We start from the raw sequence: 27,329 nt of genomic DNA on the forward strand, positions 1-27,329 counted from the left end.
TTTGGGTTGCTAACCCTGGAATAGAAGAAAACTGTTTAGGGAACGCTGACTTTTTTCCTAATATGCCTATGATGTTAGCTATTTGTATTTCATAATTTTATTTTGCGCAAACAAATTGTGCTTTTGTTTTTATTTATTTATTTATTTATTTAGGCTTAAACAAGAGGTTATCTAGATTTCTGTTCATACAGTAAAACAAGAAATACAAGTCCGTTCTTGAGTGACACAACTAAAAACGTCCTTTTGCAAACCAAATTGTTTTCCATAATCTTGTTTATTTTTATGGATAACAGCATGTCATACAATGTCATAAACTTTATAACCAAGCCTGAGGCAAGTGTTTGAATTTATACATGCAGTTTGCACAAAGCTAATTTAGTGTTTACTTTGCTCTGTTACACCCAATTACAACCATGAAGGACTTAGTAATTAGCTGATAAGTTTAATGTGATTTGTTAAATTACAGCATTGTAGCATTAAGGGCTGGAGTCTGACACCTCATTCCTAAAGGCTATTGCAGTATGGTGTTCATTGTTGTGAATTGTTTTGTCAGTGGCATATTTAGTAAGTTTTTTCTTTGTGCTGCCTTTCTTGTGGAAAACTCTAAAATGCCTTAAAGATTCATCATGTTTAATAGCCACTCAGCAGTGTTATTGTAATATGTTGTCTCTCCTGTTTAGGATAAGAAGCTATCTAGAGGAATGAGTCACAATAATATTCCTAAGTAAATTTCTGATGCTTCTATTGTGATCAGGTTTCCTGAAGTCACGAGAGCGGACACAGCAGAAGTTTTACTCGCACCTCACCAAGACACAGATGTTCACACAGTTCATAGAGGAGTGCTCCTTTGTCAGTGACAGGCACGCATGCCTGGAGTTCTTTGACGAGTGTGTTCAGAAGGTAAGAGGGATGTTAATTTTTCTGATTTGTATTTTTTCTACTTTTTTCTGTAGACATTTTTGTAAAGCAGAGCTAATAGTGCACTTTCTGTCTTTTTTTTTTTATTCTCTCTCTCTCTCTCTCTCTTTCTCTTTCTCTTTCTCTTTCTCTTTCTCTTTCTCTCTGTAGGTGGATGTGGAGAAGCCAGAGGAGGTAAGGCTGATCGATCTTGATGAAGCTCACAGTGGAGAGCACACAGTCTTTATAATGCCACCAGAGGAACCTCAGGAACCCGATGGCTCAGAGTGCCCTGCTCTCTATAGGTGATCCCTGCTACACACAAGCTCCAACTGTTACTGATGCCACATGGAGTTTGTCTTGAGTTGTTTTAAACTGTGTGTAATGTCATATCAAGCTTACCTCTGTGTGCGCGCTCTTGTCTCTGTGTGTAGCTATGAGACGTTTCCTATCCTGCAGCTGGAGTTGTTTGACCGGCCGCAAGACCAGCTCCGCACCCCAGCTAAGGGAAGTGCCCCCAACAGCCCCGCCCCTCGTCGCACTAAACAGGTACATGTCACCTGTAAGATCAGATCTGACGCTCTGCCAATTTTTTTTTTTTTAATCCAGGCAGAAACATCACTGCTGTTTCAATAATTAGCTAAATCTGCATCCTGCCACCAATTTGCTCTGTATAAGGGTGTTTAATAAGCACTGAACTTAGAATGTCCTGGTTTATGTGCACACTGAAAGGATGTTAAACCTGCACTGTGTACTGCACTTATGTATTAACGCCACTCGTACCGGTTCAGAAAGAAGGGCACACTTAATGTCTCACTGGCAAAGACAGCATTATACTCATGAAGCTATGATGACAGTTGTAGATAGTTCACTTACATCCTTTTTCAAGTTTTAACTTTTTGAATGTTTTTTCAACATGCTTGCAATCATCAGATTCATCCGCTCAGGGAAGGAGCTTGAAGCAAAACTGACATTAAATAATCTTCCATACATTGCATGCAATTATTGAATTCCAGAAAAGTCATTTCAGAAAGGTTTCCAGATCCCCAACATTAACATGAAAGATGTAAGCTTGAAAGCTAATAAAAAATATAGAGAAAATATTCTAGGCTGTCAGTTACTGCTACAGAAAAATCCTTTCATTATTAGTACATGAATAAGGACATTCAAAACTGATATGTTTTTGCTTTTTTTTGGCCTGTTTGTATCGAAATGACCATAAACTGTGTTGCTAATTTGGACTACTTAATTTTTACTTAATTTTATGTAATTTGTAGAATAACCATTTTATAATACAATTTCAAGCTGCTATAATAAGCTAAGTTGGCCTCTCTTTTCTGAAGATTTTGAACGTGCTTTTAAAGCTAATAGCCATTTTATCCCAAAAGTGGTGCGACACATCCAGCAAAGCAGAAAGTTTCCATGATATGTTTGTTTTTGCGTCAGTTGCAACAGAAAAATAGTATGTTTTATACAAGCTTCTAGAAACATGCTACTTAAGGCGAATGACAAAAAACAGATTTGCAATTGCTGCCTACTTACACTTCACATGTGGCTATTTTAACAATGTATTAACTTGCACTTCCCTTTTTCTCAGTAGGGTTCTGCATGCGTGTGCACTTTAACCTGCTTTCTACTACAATAACTGAGTATAATTTCCATGTCTTTTGTTGCTGTACAGGAAATCAAGCTGGCGCAAAAGCGGGCTCAGAAGTACTCCTCAGTACCAGACATGTGGTCCAAGTGCCTACTGGGCCACTGTTATGGACTGTGGTTCATTTACTTGCCCACATTTGTGCGGGCCGAGAGCAACAAGGTACGCGCCCTGCACACAGCCTATGAGGTGCTCAAGCATATGGAGACGCGCAAAGTGGTGCTCCCGGACGAGGTGAGACCTTATTCTCCTAAAAGACAAACCACATAGTCCACCTGATCTGTCTGTTATGTCTCAGGGAAAGTCACGGTAAAGTACACAAACGTGCCTGTTTAATTTTCTACATTCCACCGTTGTGTTTTACAGCATCAAGACGTATCCTTTTACAGTTTAACATTAACAACATTGACTGTCTCTATAAGTTTTTTTTTTTTTTTTTGTTAAACATTTTTCACAAAGAAAGAATATGTTAACTTAGAATATGGTTCTGCATTATGCTGATTTTTCTTTCCCAGCTTTCTTCCCAGTTTCCACGGGACTCCATTATGGTAGTTCTTCTGCAAACAAATCTGCAAAGCCAAACAGTAATCTAACTCGGAATGCTACACCTGTAGAGTGAAATATCATGTTAGTTTTGCTTGCGCTCATGCAGTGCTGGTTGTGTGTTGTAGGTGTGTTATCGGATCCTGATGCAGCTGTGTGGGCAGTACGGACAGCCTGTGCTTGCTGTCAGGGTTCTGCTGGAGATGAAGAAAGCTGGAATCACTCCTAACACCATCACATATGGATACTATAATAAGGTATGTGGCCAAAAGAGAAGAATACCACTGAAATTCCAGTTATGCTTAAACTCTACAAGTGATGAAATTGATTAAATATGTTTGAGATGAAAGTGCAAAATACATAATAAAATTTGTGACCTGTGCTTGTGTGTGTCTCATTTCTCTCATTTACCTATTCGCTACCTTGTATTTGCAGGCTGTGCTGGAGAGCAAGTGGCCGTCCACCAATCAAGGAGGCCGTCTTCGCTGGGCCAAGCTTCGCAATGTTCTGTTGGCTGTGGCACACTTCAGGCAGCCGATAAAACACAGACAAAAGAGTGACTCTGTTAGCTCCAGACAAGGTTTGCATGCTAAATTATGTATATTATAGTTGTAAATATATATGTAAATTATAGTTGTGTCTCAAACTGAAGAGTGCAGCCAAGAGAGGAAAGAAATTGCTAGCTCTGGTACATGAAGACTCCTCTTCTTGTGCTTGCTTACACACATTTGAAGTCTGTACTGACACATCACAGCTTACTGATATAAGTAATGCAGCAATATTAAATTCAAATTAATTTAAATTTCATTTCCAAATGGTGTTGCATTGCACAAGTGAAGGTCTCAATGGTTATACCAGTTGAGTCCTATGGTTTTTCATGATTGTATTTGAAGGATATTAGAAAATGGCACAGGCTTCAGTGATGGCCAAGAAATACGGTCTTTCTCGACTGCATGCTAGGCTTTGAGACACGGCTTATGTCAAAATATGTAGTATAGCTGTTATTGCTGTGCATCCAGTAACTCTTTGTACTACAGGTGACTCCAACTGTAATCTCCGTCCCCACTCCGCTCTTATTCGCCAGACCAGCTGGAGTGGTTTGAGTGAAAGCTCAAGCCATGAATCATTGACTGGTCCACTCACTAAGAGCAACAGTCTGAGCAGTATGCGAGCTGACAGTAAGTAAAAGGCAAATAATAATTGCTTTTAGATTTTATAAATAATGCTTCTTAGAAGTTTTCATATAATATAGTAAATGAAATTGGATTTGTAATTGTGGTGTCTATGAATTCCATATAGCTGCCAGAGGCAGTGTAAAGCACATGGATGCTCCTTGAGTTCCTGTACAGGTTGAGATATTTAGAAACTATATGAATGAGTTATTGACGAATGACTCATGGTTTACAAAAAATATAAGTACTTGCAAAAATGTTTGCCAATAAATAGCTTTCCTTGATTGTGCTATTGCCAGGATTCAAATTTCTTAGTCTTAAACAGCTGTGCCAGTGTGGATAGTTAACATAGTCATTGAACTTGAATGCAGAGCATCTTCATGGTTAGTGTAACAAGAACATGTAGATGTATCCAAACTTAACATTTGGCAGCAGCCCTGAACCAGAGAAGACTAACGCCTTCCACAACAGTGGGTGAAGCAGCCTACTGTGTGAAGCAAGCTATCCTGGAGTTCTCAGAGTTCTCTGAAGCAAGATATCATGGTGTTCTCCCTGCCAGGTTTTCAGACTGCAGTAAAGAGCGCAGTGCAATCAATAACTGAGAGAAGAGGGAGTTCTCTGTGTGTCCCAAGCGCACTTTGATGTTATCATACATGCTAATCAAGGTGTCATCTGTGTCATGTGCATTTCATACTTAGTACAGCAGTACAGGGTATAACATATGCCCTAACCTCTTTAGAGCAAACCACAAAGGAAGCCATGCTTTTCAGGTTATAACTGCCTTGTCCGCTGTGGTCTCTGGTGTTCTAGATCTAATTGAGCTGTTGAAGGTTTCATAATGCTCAGCCAGGTAGCCTCTCCACAAGACAGAGTAAGAGTTGAAAAGAATAGTTTCTCTTTAGTGTGTAGATGTATGTGATGCTCAAAAAAGCAGAATTATATTCAAAAAGGGGGCAGTCGTGGGCTGGAGGTTAGGGATCTGGCCCTGTGACCGGAAGGTTGCCGGTTCGATCCCCAGGGCCGACATTCCATGACTGAGGTGTCCTTGAGCAAGACACCTAACCCCCAACTGCTCCCCGGGCGCCGTGGTTAGGGCTGCCCACCGCTCTAGGCAAGTGTGCTCACTGCCCCCTAGTGTGTGTGTTCACTAGTGTGTATGTGGTGTTTCACTTCAAGGATGGGTTAAATGCGGAGGTTGATTTTCCCTGGTTGTGGGATCAAAAAAGTATCACTTTAAGTCATTAAGACATTAAGACATTAAGGTGAATCTGATGCCACAGTAGACAAAGCCTTAGGATCATGATACGGAAGAAACTCATGCTGCCAAAGTTACATTGTATGGCTCTGTAGTGAGAGAAACCAGCAACCAGCACAAACAGATCTAAGGAAAAAAATAGTAATCAAGTGCTGGATGTCATATGTTTTATTGATATAAGGTTTCTATCTGTTTACTGTGCACTGTAATTAATTCAGTGGTCATTAGGAATGAAGCAGAGCCTAAAAGTTGCTCAGCATGCTCTTTCTCTCTGCTGTTGTTTTCCTTTTTCCCCTACCATAGAGTCTAAGTTCTCTAGACAAGCAATGCTGCAGAGTGCAGGTATTGATGACCCTGCTTCTCGAAAGCCTCCTGTTTACCGCCGAGATACCGCCACACCCTCTCCACTGCCCCCCACTGAACGTACCCTGGTGCGCCGCAGTGATGTCTGCCTATCCAACTTCTACAAGGAGTGTGCTGAGCCAGAGACAGACTGCCGATGCCAGCCAACTGAGAGAGATAGCAGGTACGCACAGATTAGGAGACAGTGGGAATTTAAGTAGTGTTCAGAATCTGGTGTATAGAATGTTTACAGAAGTTCTGAGAACGTATTATTCTGTAATTATACACATTACAGAATTATACACAAACAATAAATTGACCTTCCATGGTCCCCATACAAATGTGTTGCAGCTGGTATGGGTTGGACAAGCTTTTCAGAATGTTGGCAGAAATAACATTTAACATAATTAGTGATTGTACATTGAAGTTGGAATATTCAATATTTGTCAAGATGTGTAAATTTAGGTGTGTGTGTGTGTGTGTGTGTGGGAAAGGTTATACTGTTACGATAGATTATGTTAAAGTTGTTGGGAAATTCATGATTCTGATTTATTACAATGACACAAACCAGCTCTTAGCATTTTTGTAAATGAAAAGTCAGTATTATGTATTGACTAACATTGTAGCATTCCAATGTGAATAACTAACTATAACTATTTTGTCAGTGTTCTGTAAAGCTTATCCAATTCTACAAGAATACATGTGTGGGCAGAGCATGGGTAGGTCTGTTTCTAATAGTTTTGTCTTTATAAATACTCTAGGCATTTTGTTGCGTTGTAGTCTGAGGTAATGTATGTTGCAATATATTCCATATATTACATTACATCAGTTGTCATGTATTTTTCTTCCGTTTTCTCTTCTCTTGGCCTTCCTTGGTCCAATCATCCACCAGGCCTGCAGAGCAGCGGGAAACACTGAACCGGAAGACGGTGGATGAGAACTACAATAACGTGTCATCTCCAAGCCGTGGGCTGGCCGGTAAATTGCAGCAGCTGCTCACTCCCACACGCCACCGGGCCTCAGGACGCCGTGCAGCCAGCATGGACGACCGACGACATGGCGCTAATGGCCATTCGCGCAAAGCAGAACAGAGGCAGTCCCGCAAAGCACAGGTGGCTGAAAGTCTGTTGAAGGCCAAAGAGCGACTCTACAATGCCACCTCTGAGGTGAGGAGCAAGCTGTGTCAATTTGGTTAAAAACATGTTGAAGTAGAAAAATTGGCTTGTAAAAATGCCAGCCAGCAGTGTGTAATGGTTTTTGCAGTGTGGAGCTTTCAAGCAGTTTTCAGGAACTTCAACATTAAGAGGCAAACCTGTGTTTATCTGTCTCCCTTTCTCCAGAGCTCATTATCTGTGGGGAGTGACATTGACCTAACAGAGCCCCCAAATTCAACTTTTTCGCTCAGGAAGTCATGGGATTCTGCCCAGGAAGGGGCGGGGCTTGAGGTAATCTGTTTTACGCAGAAGGAAATCCTAGCTCTTATGAAACCCCCCCCCCCCCTCTCTCTCTCTCTGTGTCTTCTTCCCTTGTTTTGACAGTGAGAGTTCTGAATCATACCACTGAACTCAGATACCCTCGACTGTCACCAGTTTTGACATATTGGCAAGGTTCATTTTTGGCCACTCAGGGTTGCAACATTCAAACTAAATTGAATAGTCTAATCAAATTGAATGCTAAAAGTTTGTTCAAATACAATTTTACAACTATTTTTGTCATAGTATACTCAGTAATAGTATTACAGTGGTTTCGTGTTTGTTTATGAAGGTTTTGTATGAATGTTCTCCCTGCATAGGTGGTGATGTCGAGCTGTAGTCTATGTCGGAGCTGTAACTCACTAGTGTATGATGAGGAGATAATGGCTGGCTGGACTTCAGATGACTCCAACCTTAATACCAGCTGCCCCTTCTGCTCAGCTTCCTTTGTGCCTCTGCTTAATGCAGAGATCTGTGACCTGGTGCCCATCAGCAGGTAACTCTTGTGCACACAAGCTCCAATTTGGAACTGGTGTTGCTTCAGAATTCAAAATACGATCATTACATTTACTGAGCTATTTGTAGAGACTAAAATGTCAAAGATGAGCCAGCAGGAAAACATAGTTGTTCCTTACCTTGACTGTAGAGTTACTTAGAAATTTGTTTGTCTCTGCTTTGTCAAATGAACATTCAGTTTGAAGTGCCCAGTTTCAGTTTGGGATCTACAACACAAGTTAAGCAGCTTCTCCTGTGCATTTCTTTATACAACCAAGAAAGCATTCTCTAAGTTAGCATCTGAGATAGCATGCTCAAACTGTAAGACAGCTTGATGATGACAGAATAATCCAATAATAGGTGTATAATTTGGGCACCTTTTAAGTTAATACTCATTCACGGGCAATGACCAAACTATTTTTAAACTAGAGGAGGGTCATTACTGAAACTGGTCGAGGTTGGACGTTTCAGAACTGGTCCTAGAATGATGGTGGTGAAGCCTAGTGCTTCTGAATATATTGGCCCTTATGTCTGTGTGCTGCCATGTATTTCTGTGAGCAGTCTGGAACGTAGTAACTTGAACTTGGAGGATGAGGTGGAGAGTGCAATGCGGCCCCCTGGTGGTCCTGATGTCTTCCTGCAGCACCTGCATAATGGAGTGAATGAGCATGACTCCAGTTCAGAGACCAGCACATACTCTGAGAGCAGCAGTAATACTCTGGTAAGACTTCATCTGCTGTCTTCTTTAACTATTAGTTTACCTTTGACTGAGAGTGTGCAGGTGTCACTGTCACTGATGTGCCTTTGTAAATGCTTGTGTATGGTTTTTGTATGGGTAGAGCTCATCCCTGGGTGGGACCCCTCAGGTGACGGTTGCATACCTGAGCCCTCTGGTGTTGCGTAAGGAGCTAGAGAGTCTGTTGGAGAATGAGGGAGAAAGCGTTCTCTCTCAGGTCCAGTTGCTGGACAGCCACTCCATCCTCTTCTGGAACCTAGTGTGGTACTTCACTCGCCTCGGCCTTCCCAGCAACCTGGTGCAGCTGGTGCGGGTGTCACCATTAGCCTCACAGTTTTCACAGGTAACATTCATACTTATGTGCACACTTACATAGACTGTTATATTGGTGCAGTCATAAGTTTGGACACCCCTAGTCAATTTATGTGTTGATTTTGTATGTGTAAATAAGTTAACACATTTTTTTTACAGAGAACACACTTCTGAAAATGTTAATGCACAATTACAGTTTACTTGTTGAATTCAACATATTAGGGAAACATAAAATATGCCCTGTGAAAAAGTTATAATACATTTTACATTTTATGCCCCCCCCCCTTAATATGTTATACTCCAGAATGTAATCAGTAAATAGAGATTATCCTCTAAAATTTGCAGGAAAATGCTGTATTTGAGTTCGTTCCCTGTAGATAATGTGTTAATTTCACTAAGAAAATCAACAAAACATGTATTTTGACTGGTGGTGTTCTAGCATTTGCATAAAACTGTAATGATCCGCATAAAAATGCTCCGAAAGTAAGTTATGAGAATCCTGTAACAGATATATGTGTCTGTTTGAATGTGTCTCAGAGTTCAGAGAACACTTCAGTAAGGGTGAAGTTATTGTGGGACACGTTGACACCTGATACGGATCACTGGCCCCCTCTCTATGTGCTCTGGAGAATACACAGTAAGAACATTTGTATATTTTTTTTGTTGCCTCCAAGTATCATTTAAGCACTAAGTCTTTGAATAGACACTTGTTAAGAAGTTAGTTCACAAACTGATTAAAGATACAAAAATATAAGACTAACTCTTCAGTGCAACAATTTTTGACAGCTTCTTTTCCTTGCTTTGCCACCCTCTCCCATCTAGGTGGCGTACAGATGCGTAATTACAGCTGGCGCAGGCACAACCACCCCTTCACTCTGAGCTTTTTGGAGGAAGTCCTGCGCTGGGTTGGTATGAACGAGGTACACAAGGCCATCACGCTCTTCCTGGACACTGTTGCCAAGCAACCTGGTACTCCCCGGATACAGAGGTGAGGAACAGGGCTTCAGATTGGTACATATAAGGGCCTAGTATACAGTACAGCTGCTATAGAATGCTCTGTCATAACTCCTCTAAGTCAATAACACAAAATATGTACTCTAATGAAGTTTAAGAATTTTAAGTAACAATTGAAATAAGTTTGCTTATACAGTCATCGTAATTGGCTATCCATAGGCTGATGTATCAAAATATTAATTTTAGTTTTTAGCCATGGGAAGGAGATGGTCAGAAAGTTCAGATAAGACCTTTACAAGGACCTGTTGCACAGAAAGCACTCTTTGACTAGAGGTTTTATGATGATAACATGAAGATGTTTATCATCATGATAAATTATGTCACTTTCCTTCACAATTTGCTTTTCTAAGCATATTGTGGATATTGTCAGTGCTTAAAGAACCCTGAACAGCTGCATGTTTTATTACAAAGAGATCATAATAGGTCACATTTAACCTAAAGTAGTGCAACATAGTACTGATTAAAAATTTATATATTCATAATTTTTGACAACAGTTTTTAAATGTAGCACTTGTTACGTGCTGGTTCTTTTTCTTCTGTTCCAACATATAAAACCTCAGAAGACTGTCATAATGCATATTGTGTCTATTAAAATGTTAAATTTTTGCTGTGTTGCTCACCCCTATGGTTGATTTACCTTTCCTGTTCATAGGAGTTTGTACAGGGAATTCTTGTTTCTCACTCTGGCTGCTATGGGCAAAGACCATGTTGGTAAGTAGACTGATGTCCAACACAACCCAAGTTCTGCACACAGAATGATTTTAGTATATAATATGTTTGGGTCATTACTATAGTGTGTGTGTTTCTCTGTTGTTGTGCATACCAGCTGCTTTTGATAAGAAGTATAAGACTGCCTATGCCAGGCTGAGTGGGGCTCTGGGTCGAGAGGAATTGAGGAGGAAGAGGGCTCAGCCGCCCAGCCCCAAAGCTGTGGACTGTAGACGCTGCTTCTTGCTGCCCCTGGAGTGCTGAGAGCCTTAGACAGACTCAGACATACACACAATCTTGTCCATCTAAAGCTCCTCCTCTCAGTGGCTGCCTTAGACTGTGTTCTGTGGTCATTAACCTCTTTCCTCTGCCCACCCCTTGAGAACACCCCTACACATGCTTACACCCTCCTCAGTAGATCTTTCTTTGATCAGATCTGGATTTCAGACTTGCGCATTTCAGAGCCGCGGGCAGTGGATGGTCATTCTGAAGTCATTTAACTACACCAGCCCTGTGGCATGGTACTAAAGGAAAACTTTGGGAGTTCCTCTCCACGGTCCACTCTGCTGGAGAGAGCTGCTCACTTTGGTCAGGATCTCAGTGTTTTTTTGTTTGTTTGTTTGTTTGTGTGTTTTTTTTTTGTTTTTTTTTTCCGCACTCTGCTCTGGATTGAAGCTGTGAAGTGTTTTCTGTTGTTCTAGCATAAGCTTACTTATCGATTTATTTAGCTGGGCATTTCTGGGCCGATTTATATACCTAGGGTACAACTTGGAGGATATAAAACTAAGTGGTGTTGGACTTCACAAAAAATATTGAAACAATACTGAATCTGCAATATCACTCTCCACTCAGCTGTGTCTTGTCTTTGGCTTGACTCATCCAGTCCAGAGCTAGACACAGAAGTTGTATGCATGCTTGTGTCAGTGACATTCTGATCTATGCATTTTGTCAAAATTAGCAGTGCCCTGCATCACAAAGCCTTCTGCCAATCTCTGCACTCCTGGATTTGTTTTCACAAGAAGGCCTCTTCAACCCTCTACACCTTACAAGCTTATCAGCTGTGTATCCTCAAATCCTGCCTCTGTGGGGTGTGTGTGTGTGTGTGTGTGCGCGTGTGAATGTGCTGCCAAACAGCCTTTATTTTAATGGGAAAAACCCTTTAAGTCCCATTCCCTGCCTTTCCCTCTGTAAAATTTAGTTGACACTCTGCACTTTGGGATTCAGGCAGCAATTCTTTGCCTATAGAGCTGGAAAGAAGATCTCTGTGTAGAGGGGGCAAGTTCCAGACTACTGGGCAAGAAGAGAAAACATCTGAATATGATCTACAGTGTGGTACCTACTAACTCTGAGGACGAAAGTGGAGCAGGAGTTTTTTTTTTTGTTATTTTGGAAAAGGCAGGAGCCAGGCAGCCAGGGGAGCAGCAAGTAACCCAGAGCAACCCAGGACATAACTGAGGAAAAACCACTAAGAACATAAACGCTGGAGCAGCGTCCTGCTAATGAATCCTTTCCTTACCAAAAGACTTCACCTTTTTTGTTTCATTTCTCTTTGTGTTCAGTTTGGTTTTATTGTTTTAATTGCGTGTATGATGCTTGGTTTCAGCAATGTCAGGGGATGTTTGGTCAGAGTTTAGTTCAGTGAGATAAAGGTAAAGGAAAGATTCAGTGAGTCACCCCTTTGTGTTTTTTTTTTTTTTTCTTGCTGTCCTCCAAAAGGTGGTTGTTGTCACCTTTTTGTGTGTGTGTTCCGTCTTTTGCTTCTGCTGCAGTAATGCCCTGAAAGACTCTCATATATCCCCAGCTCAGCCTTCTAGCACTGTGAGTGACTGCATGTGATTAGTGTGTCCTCACATGTACTCAACCAGCTACACAGCCCCCCAGCACCAGGCTACACCGTGCACATGCAGAGTCTCACTCACAGAGTTCTGTTAAATCCATACTGCACAGCCAGATAGATTCAACCTTAATGTCAATATCAAAGCTCAGACTGTGTCAATATCAGCTCAATAGCAAACATGGTAGGGGTTCTGGAATGTTGAGCAAGTTCTGCACAGTGAGAACTGCTGAGTAAAACTGAGTTTAATCTAGAGGCTTTAGTCTTGTTGTGCAGGGTAGCAGTCAAGCAGATAATTTTTCCTCTTGGATGACCCAAGGGGTGCTTGTATCAATCTGGCTGATTGATTGACTGTAGGCAGTACTGGTAGGAGTTTACATAGGTAGTATTCAGCTGCAGCCATAGATCAAGCACTAGGATGAGAAAAGCCTTAGCTTTAGAACATTTATGGCATTTTGGCTGATGCTCTTATATAGAGCGACTTACAATTTGATCATTTTACACAGGTAGTCTACAGCATAGAAGGCAGAGGTGTTACCCACTACACTACACCAACTCCTTAATTGAGTGGCCAACTAGCTAGTGAGCTGGCTAAGGCTACCTAATGAAAATGTTTGTAAGGTAGCTCGCTAAGGTTTTCACCAACCTTGATAGCTAGAGTAGATTTCTCCTTCAACATAAAAGGGTTAAGGTTAGCTACACCCCAGCCACATTTGACACACACTGAAAGAGCAATTTTAAGCATTTTTTTTTTGTGAAGAATACTTTCTCTGAAACAGTTCATTTATTCGAGCTACCTCAACATTTTAGCTAGCCAGCTAACTTTGGTAGCACGCTAGTTGCCTACTGTTCACTTGAGCTGAGGCTTTGCCCATCTTGAGGCTTGGTCTGTGGGGCCAAAATGTCCTTTGGTAACATACCAAAATGTTGGCTACGTCATGATGTTATTGTACGCTCCACTCTGCATATGGAAACCACCTCTATTATTATCTGAAGCTACCCTCACAGTGTGTGTTATAATATTTCTGTTGAACATTATATTTATCCCTAGATTAGCACCAAGGCCCCAAGAGGAAGTTTCTTCCATCACTGGGGGCTCTAATCATTTAGCAATGTTGTAAAGTTTGATAGAAAAGTGCTTGGATAAGCTGTGTTGCCAGTCTAGCTGAGAGGATATTGTATTCTATAGCTCATCTCTGTGATGTGACCTGCAGTACATTGGCCTTAGCCATGTCCTTTCCCTCCACTCTCTGTAACTAATACCTCTGTTTTGTTTCCAGTCTCTTTCTTTAAGCAAGCTGTTTGTGGCATTGTTTAGAATCCTGTGTATCATGTGAGTTAAAGGTGACAAAGTATGATGAGGGCCTGTACTGTATATTAAGTTGTGTGGGTTGAGTGACCTTATACAGCAGAGCGATGGAGTGCGTCTTGTGTTCAGTCCTGTTTTGAGTTTGTGAAGGAGTCTTGTCTGCTTCTCTGAATGTGAAAAAAGGGATGAGAAAAGCTGTGATATATAGAAATCTAATCATTTCATCATAGTGGGAAGAGAGCCCAAGATGGCAGCAACTATGTTGTGTTCATTTTAGTCTTAATTTTAGGGGAGAAATCTGAAAAGGCACTGATACTAATTTATTAATGATTAGTTGCATACTGGAAAAAAAGAGGGGTCAATAACTGTAGCTTGTTCCTGGTCAGGAATGCGGCCACTTTCATCTGAATTTGCCCATTTGTTTCTGCAATGTATACTGATGACCAGCAGGGGACAGCATGCCAAAGGGAGTGGAACTAGAGGTCTGGAATGGTTTCACTGTATTTTAATGCACCTGACTGCAACACATGTTAAGAGGAAATCTGAGTTAGGACAGTTTTTATTTTTTAAGGTTACATGGGAAAAAATGCAGAGCTATATTTAAAGTGTATTGTGTTTGCTGTAGTAATTTATATAGATGTGACTTCTGTTGTGAATGTTGTTTGTAAAAAAATAAATGGAAAAGATTGCTCACTTCCCTGTGTTTTAATTATAGATTACATTGTTTATTTTGTTTCTGAAACATGTGAGTCTTACAACCTTAATTGGTTGCAGTTTGTTAACTCTGGTCATCTTGAGTTTTGCCGTGTGTCGGCTTAAATGCTGTTTCAGTGTAAAATGGATTGTGTAATAAAATCCAAAATGTGGCTCACAGTGCTAAAAGCCTTCACTAATGCTTAGAAATGTTCATGTTTTGTACTCTGCCTACTTAAATGTATCATTTAGATACTCATTCTAACCAGCTGACGTATTAAAGGGGAAATCCACAGTTTTTTCAACATTTTTACAGACTTTATCCAGAGTGGTCTGATGTGAACTGCTGCATTGCAGAGACATTTACTGACTCAGATTTCTTTTCTGGTGATAAGAACCTGGGATCATGATGTCTAAATCTTAAATGTCTACACAAAATGATCAATAAACCTGCACGTGCCTGCTGAGTTTCCATTTGTAATGTTAATCATGATAAAGTAGTGCTAAATCTGTTAAAGTATCTTTTCTTTTGAGACTGTTTTGATGCCCTGCATGTACTTCTCCACCATGAATTGATCTAAACAAAGGATGTTTTTATACCAAAACTATTGTAAAAGTATATCTTTCATATTATGCAGTGTGTACTAATTTTCTGTGATGCCACTTTTAGAGGTTTTAAACTCTTCAAATGTCTGGTTCCTATCACTGCTGTAAACAGTTCTGATTATTTAGAAGATAATGTTATACATCAGACTGTTTTTGCAAAAAAGTGGAAATTCCCTTTTAAGGAATGCTGCCAGCTTGTTTATTGCTGCAGTATGAAGAATGTGCTTAATGATGATTGCAAGGATCTCAAATCGTTGTCAGTCATAGTATTTAAAAAGAAGATTAACTTTGCATTTTTTCAAAAAAACAGGACCTTTTTCAGAATCCACACTGCAACATCACTGAACCTCTTATTTGAAAGGAAAATGAAGCAAAGCAGCATTCTTCAGACTAGAGATGTACTTATGCGGTCCCAAGAGGTTTGTGTCTCTTCTGTATAGAAACCTGTTAAGAAATGAAATCAGTATTTACACCTCCTGATACTTGTTGTTATCCTGCTGTGTAAGTTCTCTTACACTTTCTGCTGGTTGTGCACACCTGACCTTTACAGCCCAGACGCAGCATGTGCACCTTTTTCTTGCGCAAAATCTAAGCGACATTCCTTTCTCATATACTCCAGTAACAGCTTGCTTATTTTATTCTGCTCTAACTTCAACACCATAAATGACATTCTGTGAACATTGTTGGAAACCTGCCAGGGTATCCATGTGTCTTCATTGTGAAAAGTGACATAGAGGGCTAGCAGGTAGAGGTTAATAACAGCCCCACTGTCACCTGGCTAATTTACATCTCTCCGTTGGATACTCTTCATTGTGATGGGCCTGGAAGTCCTTTGTGAATAACCTTCAAACTGAGAACTCCGTAACACTCGCAACTTTTCCAGTCTGCTGACCTGAGGGACTTCTACAAGCTCAACATGCAATATAATTCAGAACTATGTCATGTACAGTGTATAATGAAGCACCAAGTGCTTTTATTATATCATCATACACTGTATGTCCAGTAGACACCTGCTCATCATTCCTTCTGAAATCGACGGTATTGATGAAGAATTAGTCACCTTTTGCTACGGTTAAAACCCCTACTTCTCTGGGAAGGCTTTATACTAGATGTTGAAACACTGCTATGAGAATTTGATTGTTTTCAGCCTTGAACATTAGGTCAGGTCAGGATGATTAGTTGTGAATCACAAACTCCACTCCAGCTCATCCCAAACGTATTGGATGGAGTGCCATCATTCCAGAGAAAGCAGTTCCACTGCCCCAATGCTTGGGAATTTAGGCTTATGTACATTTCATTCTATTTTCCAGAGCTTTTCTAAAGCGCTTTAGAGCACAATTAACACATGTATTAGCAATGCTGCATCTTAAAGTAGACAAATTCACTAACAGAAAGAGTGTCTGGATCATAAAGAAATAAAGAATTTTAAAATTATGGTAACATTTTCATTTACAGCCCCTTAAATTCTTGAGATTGACGAGGTACTTGTGAGATTACAAACCCCCAAGTGCTAGGTAATTATTTTGGGTAATATTTTATGTTATGAGACTTGTGCATAGTGATCTTAGGCCTGTGTGCAGCTGCTTGGCCATGGAAACCCATTTCAAGGTAAATGACACTGGTTCAAGGTATTAACAGGGGTGTAACCAGAGCACTGCTAGAAAAACCACTACATAAAATATCCTTACTGTATTAGAATTACATAAAAAGTGATCTGTTGCTTTTTCTCTCTGTAGGTTACATAAAGCTGTCTGTCGTTACACCAGTATAACTGGTGTGAAAGTAAATGGAAATACAAAATAGTGTTGCTTTAACATATTTAGTCATTCATGAGGACATTATGTATTTGAATCAAGTGAATTTCTTCAGTGCTTCAGTTTGTCCAGTGCATAACGTTAACGTTTAAAAAAAGTTCATATAGACAGATCATAGAAGTTACTCAATTTGACTGCCCTAGCTCCAGGTTACAGAGTGAAATCAGCCTAAACAACCTGGATTAGCCCGAAATTAACCGAATACCACTCGCCAAACAAAATGGGCTGTAAGACGCTTTACAGACTGGCTGGAACGAAACAACATTAATAGCGATCTAGCAAAAATTGAGCTAAACCTGATACTGCGGCAGTTTTATGGCTCAGTCCGATTAGGTCAGAGTCACGAGACTACACGTTTGGCGAATAGTATTCGGTTCATTTCTGGCTAATTTCAGGTTATTTAGGATCTTCTGTCACAGCTGCCGACTGAAAAGCTGCTCAGTGGTGATGACAGTTTGGGAGTTTAGTGGGAGGAGCTGGAGATCGAACTGCCGGCTGCGCAGCGAGTGGGCGGGGCTCGTTACTCGTAGCAACAAGCTGCTCTTTAAAGAACTATAATTTGGCGGAGGGAGCTGTGAACATTAAAACATATTAATTCACTGTATTTTTTATGTATTTCTTTCTTTATTTAACTGTTGTATAAAAGCGATAGAACACCTGAGGTCGTGTTTTATCGCGAATAATGCCTCGCCTTGGCCTCGTGTCTGCGACCATGTCATTTAAGCAACAGAACAGGAGAGGGAGAGTGTTATCGCGAAATAACATCACGACTGTGATTATTTACGGCACTCACCTTCTACAGCTTTTATACTGATAACAGTTACATAATTAAAATAACAAACAAATGAATCGGGCCGTGAAAGTGTCATTCGATATGTTTTAATGTTCGCAGTTCCTTCCGCCAAATTACTGTTCCTTAACAAGCAGCTTGTTGAGCTCCGCTCACTCGTTGCGCAGCCGCAGTTAGCTCTCCAGCTCCTCACACAGACCGGCTGACAGTTTGGGGATTCAGCGTAGTCTCATCTTCAGAGTCGGACCAAATCGGCTGTTGGTCAAATGTGATGTTCAAAGTGTCAGTTTTCTGTTTGTGGCAAATTAAGAAGTAAAAACGTTCAAATATAGAGAGCGCCTATCAAAGTCGTTGCTTAGCAACGGTGTCTCAGCGGAGTGATACAGTTTTTGTGAAAAACTCATGACGTAATGGCGAAATAAGAGCGGAGTTAGAACGTTTCTCAACCAATGAGCTTGCGGGGCCAGAACTATCTGTTGTATAATTCGGGATAACACGCTATCTCTGGCGTTCTATTGCTATAACGTTGTTATTAAGTTGTCACAACCTTCTAGCCTCCTCACACTTTTCCTTATGGAATGTGGGTAAGTTGCCAATAATACTGCATGTTTGTTCAGACTATACAAACAGCACTGCCTTATCATAAAGCACTAATCATAAGGCCTTCTGTTGTAAAAACGTAGGCGACGTTGTGACAGTGTTGTGTGTTTGCTGGGATTCTCTCTACTGAATGGGCTTGATCAGTATGTGTGGGGCCCTTTACTAACTGGCTGCCTGTAACTTAAAGGTCAACCTACTAATTCAGTACTATAAATAGGCTGCAGCTTTATACCTGGAGCAGTGTGATGGTGTGTTTTTTCCCTTGCCTCCCCTCTTTATTGATGATGGTTGACTGATTGTGGCTGACTGTCCCACATTATTGATATAATTAGTATGTGGCCACTTCATCTAACTACTGAGTGTGAATTCAAAGTTTGATGGGTCATGTGCAATTGTTTTTCTTTTGTTTATGTTTTGTTGAGTGTAAATTGGTATAGTATTTAAATGATTTTATTTTTCTCTTTCTGCTTTTTCTTTGCACAGAGAGCAGGGGTTTGTACTTCAATTTCGTTGTGCAAGTGTATGAGTACAATGTACTACACCCATTGCTAATAGGAGTATAAAATCAAGCACATAGTCACGCAGTCTACATCGACAAACTCAGGAGGTAGAATGGATCATACTGAAGAGTTCATTGACTTTAAGCGTGGCACTGTCATGTTACCTTTGCTATAAGTCAGTTTGTGAACTGCTGTATCTGCTCCAGTGAACTGTAAGTGCTATTTTTGTGAAATGGAAGCATCTAATAACCGTAGTCAGTCCATGTTGCATTTTGTGAAGTCAGTATGCAGAACACACGTTTAGGAGAATACTTACAGACTAAATTTTAAAAATGTATACCATCTTTACAAGAATACACTATCAATGCTTGTTTATCAACTATTTTAAAATCAGTACACAGCATGTGACAAAGATGCTCATTAGATAGTCTCTAAAGAGGAACTAACTGCTTTTTTACAAACACTGACGTTCCTGACAAAGCCTTTGTAGACTAATAAATAACCAAAGAGCCAGTTATTAATCTCAGCTTTACTGAGCCCTTGTGAGGTATAATAAAACTAAAATCTCCTCTGTAGGGGAGTGATAAGTGATAAGCTTAGCATTGGTGTTGTACTGGACTCCTATTAAAACATATTAAACATATTAAATGAAGAATTACTTAAAGAAAACTTCCAGTAACAACAAAAATGACAGCAGTAAAGTAATCTCCCTGTGCCTTATCAATATGCAGTCCAAAACATATTCTGAATAGGCTACGGTACTGTTATAGAATACGTTGCTGAATACAAGATATATTCAGTATTCAGCCATCACTACTTTTTAAATGTTTTTCACCCAAATCGCAGTTCACTATCTGGCAGTCTGATGAATGAATCAGCGTGTTGAGGATGCCAAGAGAACACTACCTACTGCTATGCATTGCAGTGGTGAACGGTAATTTAAGTAAATGTAATTCATTTCTGTACTTAAGTAGTTTTTTATGTGTATCTGTACTGATGTATTTCCATTTTTGGTGACTTTCTTTTTACTTTCACGTCACTACATTTCAGGGTCTAATATCTTACTTTTTATTCCACTACATTTGTGAAATCTGGTGTTCCTTTTGGCTTGTGTGTGTAAAAAAAATGTAACATGTCAAAACAAAGAAGCGTGAAGAAAGAACACCCATCAGGGCACATCAAGCACTTTAGTTTGAGTTTGTTTTGGCCTGTTGGACACACCGACCCAGTGCAAGCATATAGTTCAACATCAGTACAGAAGTGTAAAATATTGGGAGTGTCTATTCCACATAAATGATGGAGCTAACCCAACTTTGTGTAAATAGACCACAATAAAGAAATATGTACACATATGCAGTCGTTTTATTAAACAACTGGTTCACCAAGCGTGACTAGAGTATTTTCACCTAAAACAAGTTAATGAAGCACGAGTCTTGTTACAAAAATAGTAATCGGGCATTAGAGTCATAATTAATCTTTTAGCACTTTTACTTTTGATGCTTAAGAACATTTGAAGGCAAAAAGTTTTGTACTTTGTGGAGGTCTAAAGGGAGGTTTCTACATTTACTGGAGTAATATTTTACCTTGGGTATCTCTACTTTAACTCAAGTACATGGTTTGTGTACTTTGTCCAACACTGATGCATTGTCGTAATAGAAAAGTTGGTGGAGGAGGAATAATGGTCCACTTTTCAGATACATGGAATGTGAATTGTGAGCCAGGCCTTCCAACAACAGTGCCTGACCTCACAAATGGTTGGAAGAAATTCACACAGACACACTCCAAAAGGCTGTTATAGCCTCAAAGAGTGGGGCAACTCTATATTAATTCCTATTGCTTTGGTATGTTCAACAAGCTCATGTTTAATTGTCATGTGTCCACATACTTTTAGCCATATAGTGTTATTACACAACATTTTGGAGTTTGTAACACATACTTTCACAGAGGTACTCTAGAACTTGTTTGTTCAATTTCAGTGTAATTGTTGATTGTTTTAAACTGTATGATCATTTTACGTTACGTAATTATCTAGTAGTTGGACTTACCTAATGGGCAGTAAAGTTACAGTACCTGTAAAAGATTTAATTCCTCTCTGTATCACTACAGTCCCTCAATACAGGTTCTTTCTTCTCTTCGTTTCACTCGCTCCCTGCCTGGACCATTCAGAGATATACAATAGAGTCGGCGATTTGTGTAAGTAGGCGTGTGAGGACTGTCTGTGAGGTGAGCGTGTATGTATGTACATGTAAGTGAGCTGTAAGGAGTTTGTAGAGTGGGAGGAAACCTCCTTTAGCAGCAGATTAAGTCCCTGTGATCATTGCCATGTGAAAGTGAAAGGGCTTTCTATGACTAATAGGATAAAGCTGGACTTACTTTCTGACTGTGGGCAGCTCACGGCAGGTAACAAAGCACTGACTGCCCACACAGTTCAGCCACAGAGAAGCAATAAACAGCCCTGGCACGCGCACACAACTGAGCACTGAACAGGACAAGAGAGAAATTATTCCTGCAACAGCTATTTATTCAGGACAGTGCTCCACAATGAGTACATTTAATATGTCATGCCATGCTCATGCCCTGAAACTTGAATAACAGTGTTAGTGAATTTTTACTGTATTATAGCTAAGTTTGATTTAATTAAATAATTAAATAAAAATAAAAAATAAAAATAATGAATTGCTCCACTTATTAGAGTAAAATATAAAATGCGGTTTACATTTATTCATTTATTCACTCATTTGTTTATTTGTTAATTAAACTATTATTTAGGCTGCCCACAGATGAGGACACAAGATTGGTATAACATTTTTAAAGAAAGACCCATTCACACATCCAGCTTTGGAGAACATAGCAGGAGGTCTGCATTCACTGTGACAGTGTGTGTCTCTTTTTTCTTTTTCTTTCTTTCTTTTTTTTGTGAATCTGATTAAAATAAAGCTTTGGAATACTTAATCTTTTCCAGCTAATGAGGCTTTGGAACAATTTCCTCATTTGACATTCCTGTAGCTCGTGAGGTTTTAACTAAACAGCATGAGGTGTTCATTGAGTTGAATGGTGATGGAGATACACTATATGTTCAAAAGTATCCAGACACCCTTCTCATTAGGGAATTAGTCTACATTCCACCGATTGTACTGTCTGTATAATTAAATGGTTAAAATGTAAACAAAATCTTTCAGAGTTGTTTGATATGAAATAGAAACTTGCCAAATAAAACCTGTTAACAGTGGTGGTAATAGGAACCAGACGGCTGGAGCTTTTAATGCTGACTAAAAGCTACCTCACATAAATTATTTATATTATAAGCTAAACTTTTTTTTATTCAACTTGCCACTTGTCCCATGGTCAACTTTACATTTAAAAACTCCGAAAGCATGTGTAGGTTCACCGGTCACTTTGGATAGTACATAATATATATTTGTGGTGTAGACATGGACATTGCTACACATGGTTCCTATCACCACCCCTGTTGTTAAGTTTCTCTAAAGTTAACCATTTCACACCAAACCACCCTGAAAGATTTTTTTTATTGGTTTATGCAGAAATTTGAAAAGTTGTGTAAACTGATTACAGGCTTTCACTTATGTATTCACAGCTTGAAAGAAAGGCATTGACAATAGAATGGGACACTGAAGCATGTCACACATGAGCCTACAGGTCACCATGACCAATACTAAGTGTTGGCTAGTGGGTTGTAAACTGCCCACTATTGAACTTTAGAACAGTTGAACTGCATTCAGGATGAGTTAGAGTGTAGATTGTGATCCAGAATTGTTCATCCATCATCAGCACATGACATCACTAATGCTCTTGTGGCTGAATGCAATTAAGAGCAATGCTCCAACATCTAGTGTAAAGGCTTCCCAGAAAGAATAGAGGAGGTAACTGCAGCAAAGAGGGACAAACTCCCTTATAATACCTTTGATTTCAGAAGATCTGTTGGATGAGCAGGTATCTACAAACTTTTGGGCATATAATATATATCCCTAATGTTTGGAGAAACTAAATTAAACAAATGAGGTGGACTGTTTCCTCTCTTCCTTCGCACCACACTCTCTGAGCTCACATTGGCTGCAGTGTAACGTATGGGTCTGTGTGACTCAGACCTCATCCTAATTAGATCCCTTTTTGCATGTCTTTAAGAGGGAATGGAAGACCAGCTAATGAAAACACACTGCCGGCCTGTTGTTGTGCTTTAAGGGCCTTTGCATTGTGTGAGTAGTGGATGCCCCACTGAGTATGTTAATGCCTGTTAATTGGCTGTCCTGTCATGCTGGGCAGCACACAGCGCTCCAACAACACAGTCATTGAACCGCCTCCTCTGCTTCCTCCTCAAGCGGGAGGGTGTGTACCCAGCTGGAACAATTTGCTTTTACAAATCCAGTTCCAGGCCTATACAAATATAAATAATCTGTAGAAGTGTTGGCCTCGCCTGGATTTGCAAAAGGAAATTTTCCCAGCTAGGCCAATTTATTTATATACTTCATCTATACACTATATGGACAAAAGTATTGGAACACCCACACATGACCCTTACAGTAACTTTTATGACACCCCATTCTAAATCTATAAGCATTAATATGGAATCAGGTTCTTACACACCAAACTCACCCAACCATTCCTTTATGGACATTGCTTTGTGCAGTGGGGTAACAGTCATGTTGGACCAGAAAAGGGCCTTCCCCAAACTGTTCCCAAAAAGTTAGAAGCATACAATTGTCCAAAATGTCTTGATAGGGTGAAGCATTAAGATTTCCCTTCATTGGAACTGAGGGGGCTAGGCCAACCCTTGAAAAACAACTCCATAGCATTATCCTTCCTCCACCAAACATTACAGTTGGCACAATGCAGTCAGGCAGGTAAAGTTCTCCTGGCAAACTCAGACTTGTCCATCAGATGGCCAGATAGAGAAGTGTTATTTGTTACTCCACAGAATACGGTTCCACTGTTCCAGTGTCCAGTGGTGGCGGACTTTAGAGTATGCCCCCAATGCTTGGCATTGTGAATTTTTATCTTGGTCTTTATCTTGGTATGTAGCTGCTCATTCTATCATGGGAACCCATTTTATAAAGCCCCTAGTGCAAGTTCTTTTGCTGATGTTGCTTCAAGAGGCAATTTGGAACTCTTTTGTGAGTAGTTCAACATAGCATAAGCACTGTGCACTTCAGCAATTAGCAGGCCCTGAGATTTTATGGTCTACTGCTTCATGGCTAAGCTGTTGTTACTCCTAGGTGCTTCCATGTCACAATAATAGTACTTGCAGTTGACGGTGGCAAATCTAGCAGGACAGAAATTCTGAAGTTTCACAAACTGACTTGTGGCAGAAGTGGCATCCTATAACAGTGCCATGTTAAAAGTCACTGAACTCTTCAGTACAACCCATTCTACCGCCAGTGTTGGTCTATTGAGACCGCAAGGCTATTTGCTGAAATTGGTCCATGTATTAGCTGTGGCTGTGGCTAAAACACCTGAACTATATCTATGTTTGTAGCCTGGATTTGCATATGTGCTCAGTAATATATATATTATGCATGCAATGATTGTCATTACTTTGAATGATCTTTAAAGCTTTTAAGTATTTATACACATGAATTAAGAAAAAGTAGATTTAACATTGCACTAAGACGAGGTGCACAGCGGGCTTAATATGAATGTATGTATGTGGGACATTAAAATGTAGATTTTCATTTTTCTTTGAAAATTACCAAATAAAATACACAAACAAATTCCATTTAGTTACAGTCGGAAGTCGATTACAACTAGTTACATTTTTATTAATCATGTACACAAGTCACAATGTTGGTACTAGTTGCTTTGGTACTTCTCAAATAATTTTATCAAAATTATTTTACTTCCATTTATGTACATTATTTTACTTATACTTATTTACATTTCTTAGGAATTTACGTTTTCCTGTAATTTTGTCCTTTACATAATTCTTTTTTGTGTTTGATTTCATTCTATTTGTTGGTTCTGCTTTGCTGTTGTTCTCACCTAACTTCTAACTTGTAGCTTTTTTATGTTCAAAATGATCCTTAAAAAAGAGGAGGGTCACCATAAAAAACAGTTTAAATGCTGATTCTGAATGTAGTAAGAGTTTCCACTAGAGTTTCCAATACTTGAGGAGTCTTTGGACCGGACATATACACTAGACTGCCATAAGTATTCGCTCATCATATGCCTTCACACGCATATAAACTTGAGTGACATTGCATTCTTAATTCATAGGGTTTAATATGATGTCGGCCCACCCTTTCATATGCAGAGCTATAACAGCTTCAACTCTTCTGGTAAAGCTTTCCACAAGGTTTAGGTTGTGAGGTCAGACACTAATGTTGGATGAGAAGGCCTGGCTCGCAGTCTCCACTCTATTTCATTCCAAAGGTGTTCTGTCGGGTTGAAGTCAGGACTCTATGCAGTCCAGTCAAGTTCTTCCACACCAAACTCACTCATCCATGTCTTTATAGACCTTGCTTTGTGCACTGGTGCGTAGTCATGTTGGAACAGGAAGGAGCCATTCCCAAACTGTTCCCACAAAGTTGGGAGCATGAAATTGTCTAAACTCTCTTGGTCTGCTGAAGCATTAAGAGTTTCTTTCACTGGAACTAAGGAACCAACTCCTGAAAAACAACCACACCATAATACGCTCTCCACCAAACTTTACACTTGGCACAATGCAGTCAGACAAGTACAGTTCTCCTGGCAACTGCCAAACCCAGACTAGTCCATCAGATTCATCACTCCAGAGAACACATCTCCACTGCTCTAGAGTCCAGTGGCGGCGCTTTACAACACTGCATTCGACGTTTTGCGTTGCGCTTGGTGATGTAAGGCTTGGATGCAGCTGCTCAGCCATGAAAACCCACTCCATGAAGCTCTCTATGCTGTTCTTGAGCTAATCTAAGGCCACATGAAGTTTGGAGGTCTATAGCAATTGACTCTGCAGAAAGTTGGCAACCTCAGCATCCGCTGACCCCGCTCTGTCATTTTTTGTGGCCTACCACTTCGTGGCTGAGTTGCTGTCGTTCCCAATTGCTTCCACTTTGTTAGAATACCACTGTCAGTTGACTGTGGAATATTTAGTAGTGAGGAAATTTCATGACTGGAGTTGTTGCACACATGGCATCCTATCACAGTACCATGCTGGAATTCAGTGAGCTACTGAGAGCGACCCATTCTTTCACTAATGTTTGTAGAAGCAGTCTGCAGGCCTAGGTGCTTGGTTTTATACACATGTGGCCACAGAAGTGATTGGAACACCTGCATTCAATGATTTAAATGGGTGAGTGAATACTTTGGCAATATAATGCATATGGTAGCTACATTTTCTCCTACTTGAGTCATTATTTCATACTGCAGTACCAATACTTTTGACTCAAGTGTGGTTTTAAGCTTTTCTACCCATATCTGATTTCAACTTGAGTGAATATGTAAGAAATGAAAATTATTTATCACTTGGGCCATCTTGTAAAATGAGGCCTTCACTATCACAGCCCCAAACTAAGCACTATGCTTTTCCTCATCTAGCACACGGCCTTTGGCTTGTTAACTAGTTAAAAAAAAGCTCCTCTTGTGCTGAATCAATTGTGCTAGAGTAAAGAAAACATAAAGAAATGTGCGTGGAGTGACTTTAGGAGCCATTGCTTTAAAATGCTTCTCTGTGCTGGGTCTCCCAAAGACATCTTATAGCCCAACGACCCTTCCTAAATTGTAGAGCGAGCACCACACTGAGAGCTCTTTCTACCAGATGCTGTTAGCTTAACCCTCCTATTATGTTACGGGTCAAATTGACCCGTTTCAAGGTTTGAAGATCTAGGAAAAATAGTTAAAAGTATTTTTTCAGCATCAAACTTCTTCTGCTTGCCTTAAATTGTGTAATCAACATATAATATGAAAATGGTTCATCTCACATATTTGTAACCACCCCCTGCATGTTTATATCACATAGATACTGTTCGGGTCAATATGACCCAGCAGTCAAACTGGAGGTAATAGGGTGTCAAAAATGTCAGAGTATTTCTTTCTTTGCAACTGTGAGACATATTTCACCCCAATCACACACACACACACACACACACACACACACACACACACACACACACACACACACAGAGGTGCAGATGTTATGACTTTTACCTTATAGAAACCATTTATGTTCTCGTGGGTAAACTATACCCACATTCAGTGGACACTAAACAGGGGAGGGGCAAAATATAAAATCCTCTGCATGGGAGTACACCCAACATTACACTCTGTCAAGCAGACCAGACCTTTACAAAATGAGCAGCTGAAGCAAAAGGATGACAGTCCAGGAGGCTCTGGAAGTCATCATTGATCATGACAGTGAAACAGAGGAGGATGTGTCTGAAGACGATGACTATCTTGAGCTAAATTCTGATTCTGGTGATTCTGATTTTGAACCAGATGAGGGAATTGTTATTCCTATTCCTCCAAGCAAGACATACGTGTCAAAAAAATGGTGAAATACAGTGGTCTTCATCCACAAATGTGCGTCAGGCAAAACTGTCTGCAGAAAACATAATAAAGACAGTGCCAGGGCCCACTAGGATGGCACTGAGTTGT

At 40.0% G+C, this 27,329-nt stretch overlaps 1 protein-coding gene across 2 annotated transcripts in view; it reads left to right on the forward strand.

Annotated features, from left to right (window-relative positions):
* Positions 1-14,903, forward strand: part of LOC108436549 (DENN domain-containing protein 4B) — a 44,334-nt gene extending 29,431 nt beyond the window's left edge. For both annotated transcript variants that reach the window (XM_017713089.2, XM_017713090.2), the window contains exons 13-29: positions 755-900; positions 1,069-1,202; positions 1,332-1,446; positions 2,579-2,785; positions 3,223-3,351; positions 3,530-3,674; positions 4,132-4,272; positions 5,825-6,047; positions 6,756-7,029; positions 7,204-7,308; positions 7,656-7,831; positions 8,392-8,551; positions 8,670-8,909; positions 9,416-9,515; positions 9,701-9,866; positions 10,545-10,603; positions 10,719-14,903. In XM_017713089.2, coding sequence (XP_017568578.1) covers positions 755-900; positions 1,069-1,202; positions 1,332-1,446; positions 2,579-2,785; positions 3,223-3,351; positions 3,530-3,674; positions 4,132-4,272; positions 5,825-6,047; positions 6,756-7,029; positions 7,204-7,308; positions 7,656-7,831; positions 8,392-8,551; positions 8,670-8,909; positions 9,416-9,515; positions 9,701-9,866; positions 10,545-10,603; positions 10,719-10,864 — 2,666 coding nt within the window. In that variant the 3' untranslated portion in view covers positions 10,865-14,903. The remainder of the gene's footprint in view (positions 1-754; positions 901-1,068; positions 1,203-1,331; positions 1,447-2,578; positions 2,786-3,222; positions 3,352-3,529; positions 3,675-4,131; positions 4,273-5,824; positions 6,048-6,755; positions 7,030-7,203; positions 7,309-7,655; positions 7,832-8,391; positions 8,552-8,669; positions 8,910-9,415; positions 9,516-9,700; positions 9,867-10,544; positions 10,604-10,718) is intronic.
* The last annotated feature ends 12,426 nt before the right edge of the window (positions 14,904-27,329 follow it).

The sequence above is a fragment of the Pygocentrus nattereri genome, chromosome 3 (genome assembly GCF_015220715.1).
Source record: "Pygocentrus nattereri isolate fPygNat1 chromosome 3, fPygNat1.pri, whole genome shotgun sequence".
Lineage (NCBI taxonomy): Eukaryota > Metazoa > Chordata > Actinopteri > Characiformes > Serrasalmidae > Pygocentrus > Pygocentrus nattereri.